Below are 7,913 nucleotides of genomic sequence, written 5' to 3'. Positions count from 1 at the left end.
ACATTTAATTATTGCAGGTTTGTATAATATTCTGAGTTTGGATTCGACTGTTTTTATTCATTTTGAGGAATACTGAATCTGTTTTTGTGCAGTGAGATGAGTAAATACATGTTCATATTTAGTCTAGAACTACAGTATCATCATGTTCACACACAACGCCTCTGCACTAACTCCCAATTTCTCTCAACATGGCAACACGAGAGCTGTCAGTCAAGACATGGGAAACAAAGTAACTGGCGTTACGTATTTGAAATAATAACTTAGATATTTCCTTCTAAATTAAAAAGTAATGCTTTACTTTACTAGTGACTTAAAAAAGTAATCTTGATTACGCAACTCGCGTTGCATAACTTGCGTCACCCCCAACACTGCACATCAGTAAAACTCTATATTAATGCATCAACTATAAACAGGCTAGATTTTGACTATTATAATTAATACAGTACAGTTAATTGATATTAGTGTATATTAATAATACAAGTTATTAAAATGTGTTAAATTTATCATCATATAAAATATTGTGATTATATGCATTCACTTATCAAATAAACATTATATTGCCGTTATCTTATAAAAACAATAACACATTATAGACTATGTGCAAACATGTTTTTATCATGTTCAACACCCTTAATCACAGTAAAATAATTTTAACATGCAGCCTCTTGTGGCATATTGCTTTATCAGTTAATGCATGTTGCATTACTGTTCGTGACTGATACAAATTACAAATATATTAAAAAAAGATATGGGATAATCGGTCCGCTGATATAATTTATGACTCATCACAATCACTTAGATTTAAGAGCTTGGATGAAATGGCTGATTTGCATTTACATTAATAGAACATCACTGTGCATTCAATGTGATACTCAGGTATAAATTTAGTTGACCGCTGAGATTCACAGCCGAACAATAGCTGCGTTATCTCAGCTGGTGTTTTAGAGAGAGGGGCTAGGAAAAATGCCAGATACACAAAAGACAAGGCCAAAGGATTTTAAGGAGTCTTCCTCCTTTAGCATGAGGCTGCAACACTGACAGCTGCCCTATTGTTCCTACTTGGCCGTGTGTGTGTCACTGTTTCATTTTTGGGGATAATCCAGTGACCCGCTCACCCCAGCCCTCTGGCTCAGACCGGACTCACCCTCATCCTCAGTTCTGTTCTATATCTACTGACCTCAAAGATCGGCCACACATACACACACAGAAAAACCAAGAATAGATGAGAGATTAACCGGAGAAGAGTTCATGGCCCGACGTACAGCGGATATTTGATCACCTCTGGCAGAGGTGTAAAGTATTGGAGTAAATGTAATTAGTTACTGTACTTGAGTATCTTTTTGGATACTTTGTAGTTGTACTGAGTATCAAAGATATTAGCAACTTTTACTCTTTACTTCACTACATTTTTGAATGAGTATCTGTACTCTTTACTCCACTACATTTGAAATGAGTGTTGCAGTTACACATTACATTTTGCATGGACCTAGCTTTTTCTTGCCTCTGCCTTTTTCCCCAGCTTCTCCACAACATTACAGTTTTTTAACTAGCGTGTCTCTTTGACTAGTGCATTTTTTGAGCCTATATTTAGTATAAGTAAAATACTTACGTACTGTTAAAATCAGATACTCTAAGACTTTTACTCAAGTTGTTTTGGTGACTTGTAACGTGTAGTGGAGTAATTTTCACTGTAAGGTATCTGTACTTTTACTCAAGTATGGTTTTTAGGTACTCTTTACACCTCTGACCTCTGGCCTATGACACACTCTGCTCGACAAAAAAAGAAGGATGAAGGGATCTAAGAAAGGATGGAGGGAGATATATGGGAACTGGCTTCTTTCCTCCAAGTGCTTTAGAACAACCAGAGGCTTATATCTTCATTTCTTCTGCTGTGCTTTATTAATAGAGACATGAGCGTGTTATCTAGCTGGGCCCAGGGACATGTTATATCCTCCTCTGACCCAATGAGGAGACATGAACGTGAACAAGCTCCTGCAGAAATCCCAGAGTTCCTTCTACCCCGGTGAATGGCCTGTCACCAGTATCCAAACTGGCTGCAAGGCATCCTCTCTCTATTTTATTCTCTTTGTCTCTTTGACTCTGAAACTCCTTGGACTAATAAAAAAAAAAACTTTGTAGTTCTTCTTGCTTCTTATAATCATGAAAACCAAACGTAAAATGCTCAGCTCATATTTAATTAAAACAATCATTATTTTTTAAATACTATTTTTACACTGATTAAAGTCATTAGTTATTATTAATAATAATAATAATATATTTATTTATTTATTTATATATAAAACACATTATTTGTTTATGATTTACAGATTTCATAAACACACACAACACTGATTTGATTTCAGAGAGCCAGTTATGCATGATCAGCTGTCAAATACATTACATGTATTGTCCCATGTAATCATATGTTTGCTGTCATGTCAGCAAATACATGATTACAAGTGACAACACATATGATTCAAAAACTGACAGCCACACAATTTGTTTTCAAAGCAAAAGTGCTTCTAGAGAAACTCATCCTCGATCCTGAGATCAGCTAGATAATGAAAAATAAATCCATCGGATTCCCAGCCTATATGGGCACTAGACTTGCCTTCCCACTCACAATCTTAGAAGTGTCACTCATAGATCCACAGTGTGCTAACATCTTGCATGATATACATATCGAGTGACCTCAAAAAGAATTTGGTCACACTTTAAAAATTTACTAGCATTATATATTTTAAAAAATGAAGCACGAAAATGTATTTTGCATAACCAACTGGTGTCAAGATGATTATTTTTCTTTATACAATCTCTATAAGAAATAAGAAATTCAGTTTCATCTTTTAGTCTTCAAATCCTTTCAAAACTGTGCTTTGTTTTTTACTAATATACTCGGTCACTGCTCTAGAGTTCGACCCTTTCTTTAAGCAAGCACAATGAAAGTATCCGCCACATACCTTGATGTGTTTTGACACTGACACTGTAAGGGTTCCCTGGCGTGCATCTGTGTGCTGTTTTCTCTTACCTGACTGCCTTCTTTCTGCCAGAACACAGCAGGAGGGGGATTTCCCTTCGTTCCACAAAGAAAGGTGACAGTACGGCCTTGGGCAGAGATCTGATCCCGCGGACGCACCACGATCTGAGGAGGAACTGAAGAGAAGAAAAGAAACTTATGAAGCTGCAGATCCACACACAACAAATCAAGGCCCCTATAGAGTCTATATGAGCTTCTGGAATGTTCTGCAATTTATATACAGTTACACAGTGGCAGTTTTGTTTAGTCTAAACTTGAGTCTCCCAAGGAGATGAACTGTGTGTGTGTTAGTACTGTTGGTGGCATGCAGTAAAGCTGTCATAGCTGATATTGTACATGGTGCCACATTCTGGTACCAGTTCTGCACAAGAAGATAAGGTTAGTGTAGAGTGTCATTAGTGTAGAGTGTCATTACTATGCAAACAGCACTCTGAGCTATGAATTCTATTTAAACTGAGTCAGTCTATTTAAACTAAGGTCATACAGTAACCCTAGCTGGATATATGTAACAAAACCAACACTGACACTTTTACCCATAAACAGTTAGGATTTGCTCTGAAAATCACGACCAAAACTAATCCACATCATATTTCAGGACTGTTTTGACACAAAGCAGGGCTTTTGAAAACTCAAGTAGGGTTATAGCCAAATACACATAATTACTGAAGGCAGAGGTTTCAGTGCTGGTCTTTCTGAGCAGAGAGAGATGGATATAAAGAGCTTAATTATTATGGAAACCTTTTCTTCTCTGCGCCTACAGAGATACTTTAAAGCACATGATGCAGTGCTGAAGAGCCCTTATCTTGTTGGGGATATGTGGGCGTATCGAGAGCAAATATACATTTATATATTAGTAATCTGGCCTCTTTCGCCTAATGTACATTTTCTGTCCACTAATGAGTGTCTGGATATAAACGAGGACCTCTCAAACTCCCAAGAGCATCATTGGGCGGCCACTGGGTTCATCTCATCTATCTCTCGGCGGATCCATTCTTACATCTCGTTCACTTTCTCTCTCTCAATCTCTTTGATGAGACCTTTTCGGCTTTCTTTCTGCCGCGGCTACTTGGTTCTTGCCCTTAGTGTGAGTTTGATCAATGGTTGTTCGTGATGGATGCTAATCTGCTGGTCTTATCTGCCCTGCAGCCATCTTTCTACCCAGCAACATTACGAGGCCTTGAACAGTTTCAACCCAGACCCAACACATTTTTCCAAATCACTTAAATTCTGTAAAAATGTATAAAAATTGATGCAATTTTTTAAAAATGTTGGTTGAGACTTGTGTTTAGTTTCATTCTGAATATGTTTTCATACACAAGAAATGTACCCGAATGAGGTCAGATGAACTCAAAAGAGTTAAGACTTACTCGATTAGCTGTACTCAAAAATATGTGGATGGATGGATGGATGGATGGACGGACGGACGGACGGATGAATGGATGGATGGATGGACAACGGATGGGTGGGTGGGTGGCTGGATGGATGGATGTACAGTAAATTCCACTTCCCATCATTTCATTTCTTTCTGCCGCGGCTACTTGGTTCTTGCCTTTAGTGTGAGTTTGATCAATGGTTGTTCGTGATGGATGCTAATCTGCTGGTCTTATCTGCCCTGCAGCCATCTTTCTACCCAGCAACATTACGAGGCCTTGAACAGTTTCAACCCAGACCCAACACATTTTTCCAAATCACTTAAATTCTGTAAAAATGTATAAAAATTGATGCAATTTTTTAAAAATGTTGGTTGAGACTTGTGTTTAGTTTCATTCTGAATATGTTTTCATACGAAAGAAATGTACCCGAATGAGGTCAGATGAACTCAAAAGAGTTAAGACTTACTCGATTAGCTGTACTCAAAAATATGTGGATGGATGGATGGATGGATGGATGGATGGATGGACGGACGGACGGATGGATGAATGGATGGATGGATGGACGACGGATGGGTGGGTGGGTGGCTGGATGGATGGATGTACAGTAAATTCCACTTCCCATCATTTCAATTCTAACTCAACTTCATGTCAGGTGTGGCCAATTCAATTCAAATTCTTACTCATGAATTGAAAGGGAGACAATTCTTCTATTTTGAATTGTACCCAAGCCTGATAGGTCTTTTACAGGAACAAATTCCCATATTAGTAGAGGATGCTGCGTGATAGACGGGTTTTGGAATTTTAGCGTCGAGGGTGGAATATAAACTAAATTGATGATCGGCCTTCAGTTGTCGGAGCTCTGCTGGGCTGATGGGTATTGATTATTTCCGTGCTATTGCCCTTTATCAGGCGCCTGTGAATGTGCAACGCTGTCACCTTTAACCTTCACCGGCTAATTGATTTCTCATCCTCCTTCCCACTCCTGTGCAATTTTTTTTTTGTAGCGTTTCACACACGATTAGAGTGACGCGTCAGCTCTGACAACACGCATTTATACTGAGGAAGGTCTTTCTCCTTTAGCTCACCTTAAATTTCCCACTAATTCATCAAGCTGAAGGGCTGATAGCGTTTGCACCCTCCCTACTAATGTGCCTAACAAACTGCACTCTATTTGTCTCACGATCTACCACAATTACTCTTTTATTTCACCCCACCACTGGCTTAGTCTCTCTTTTTTCTATTTCCTTTTGTCTCTTTCATTACAAAAGTCAAAAACAATCCAAAAGATGCAATCTGCATCAATGCAGCTGCCTCAGATCAATTTTTCCGATTGGCTCCCTGCCTGCCTGCTGGCTTTTTCTCGTAGACTCTGTCGTTGAGCGTAGGCTGCATCACAGCTTGGAGGCGACAAGCATGTTGAAACAGAACAAGGCCCAATAGGGAGCCTGGCCACAGGGGTCATTGAGGTCACTGTCCAGAGGTCAAGCAAGAGCCATATCGCTGACCCTGGAGGTCAAATCTGAAACACATCCCCTGTCGCTATAATTTGGGACACTAGTCTAGAGAGACCTCAGAGCAAACTGGAGAGGTAATGATACCAATTTCCTATTCCCCCTGCATTATTGACTGTATTTCTCACCTGGGCTGATGCAAGGACTGAAATATTGACTTAATGCTATGTAATACCACAAATCTTATGAGCCTTCTATCTGAATATACAAAAATGACTATATATGACTGTGAACATATATGGGGAAAATGAGATGTTACTGAAACACACACTGTCTCAGGAGATTTCACTCTAAAAATATGTAGCAACAAGAAGCGAATGGGACTAACAGAATGTGCCTTGGGCTGTGAAAAATAATTACCAGTTAAAACAACATTACAGAAACAGCATGGAGTTTTGAGAGAATGGAGGTGTCAGATGCATGCTAATGTGGTATGACAGGGAGAAGATTTAGGGAAAGGATTTAAAAAATACATAATACCTCTACCAGCACCAAACAGACCAAGCTGATCGAAGACAAATCAAATGGATGACAGTGCCAGCTCTTTGAAATATGGGCCAAATAAATCAAATCAATTAATATAATAAAAATAATAACTTAAGTGTATATATATATATATATATGTGTGTGTGTGTGTGTGCGTGTGTGTGTGTATGTGTGTGTGTATGATTTACACTATGTATGCATACAATATCAATAAAATAAATGATGATGATGATTACTAATAACACTAATGCTACTACTACTAAAATAACAGAAGTAACATATTTTCAGTTAAATAAAAAATTACAAAAATAAATTTAAAAAATTGTATTGATACTTTCAAGTTCTGAATAAAATACACAGAAAATAATACTTTAATTAAGGGCACAATAAATTAATAAAAAAATGGAATAACAAATAAATAAATGTTAACTGAATAATAGTAATAAAATTGGTTGTTGTTAATATGTTTCCAGATAAGAATTCATAGACAACTGTAACTTGATAATACAAACAATAACATAAAATATTTACTACTACAACAACAACAATAATAATAATAATAACAACAACAACAATAATAATAATTGTATATTTTCTATTGTATTTTATTATTAAATTATTATCAGAGATAAACATGCATTTATCTTGTAAAGTTATCTATGGAGGGGGGGAAAAAAACATAACTACGAAGTTATAGATAGAATGCCATCTGTTAAGATATCTATAAGTCTTTCTGGACATCTCTTCCTCGAAGTATCACAGATGGTGTATTTAACGGAATAACAGTAGACAGAGCTGTGAAGGTGCCAGGCTGGCTGTCTGGCTAGTGACAGGTCAAAAGTGTCACCAACTCACATAGGTTAAACAAAAGTGCTGAAGCTACAAATTATTCATGGAACTTCGTTTCCTCCCAAGACGGACCACAACACACGCAAGGATCCAACACCTTCATGCTCCCTCTGGGAGAGTTAGTGGTTAGTGAATACACAGCCACAAACTCGTATGCAGATTCTCCGCCAACAAAACATGTCTTCAAACATTGCGTCTATCCCCACAGGGCCTCGCCATGACAGGCAGTTGTCAGCATCGAACAGTGATGCGGACAGAAAGTGTGGAAGGGCTATGCTTCAGTGCTCAGCGCCGCAATTAAAACTCCCTACATGCAATTAATACAGTCTTCAGAGTGTAACCGATTAAACGCTTTACAGCATTGCAGGTTATCTACACCAATACAGGGCATATGTTTACAATGCCTAGCTGAGCAGCCGTCTCTGTCCAGCAGTACCTGCCAAATTCATAAGCTGTATATTTACTGCATAAACAAAACGAGAGCGTCATCTGCATAAATGTGGTTTCTCAGAGAGCTTGTGCTGTTTTAAATACTCCCCCATGAGGATACAGTAATATGCATGGACTAAGATCAGTCCTGTCAGAGTTTGCAATAGGACCTACTTTTTTTAGGATAGCTTAAAATGAGCACAGTTGGAGAAGCACCTTAAATTAATC

At 38.0% G+C, this 7,913-nt stretch overlaps 1 protein-coding gene across 4 annotated transcripts in view; it reads right to left on the bottom strand.

Moving 5' to 3' along the window:
• Window positions 1-7,913, bottom strand: part of robo3 (roundabout, axon guidance receptor, homolog 3 (Drosophila)) — an 85,408-nt gene that overhangs the window by 28,043 nt on the left and 49,452 nt on the right. For all 4 annotated transcript variants that reach the window (XM_016561363.1, XM_016561364.1, XM_016561366.1 and 1 more), the window contains one exon: window positions 3,029-3,153. In XM_016561363.1, the coding sequence (XP_016416849.1) occupies window positions 3,029-3,153 (125 nt within the window). The remainder of the gene's footprint in view (window positions 1-3,028; window positions 3,154-7,913) is intronic.

The sequence above is a fragment of the Sinocyclocheilus rhinocerous genome, unplaced genomic scaffold (genome assembly GCF_001515625.1).
Source record: "Sinocyclocheilus rhinocerous isolate Xijiao unplaced genomic scaffold, SAMN03320098_v1.1 scaffold708, whole genome shotgun sequence".
In the NCBI taxonomy this organism is placed as follows: Eukaryota; Metazoa; Chordata; class Actinopteri; order Cypriniformes; family Cyprinidae; genus Sinocyclocheilus; species Sinocyclocheilus rhinocerous.
This window is presented reverse-complemented; position numbering and strand designations above follow the sequence as displayed.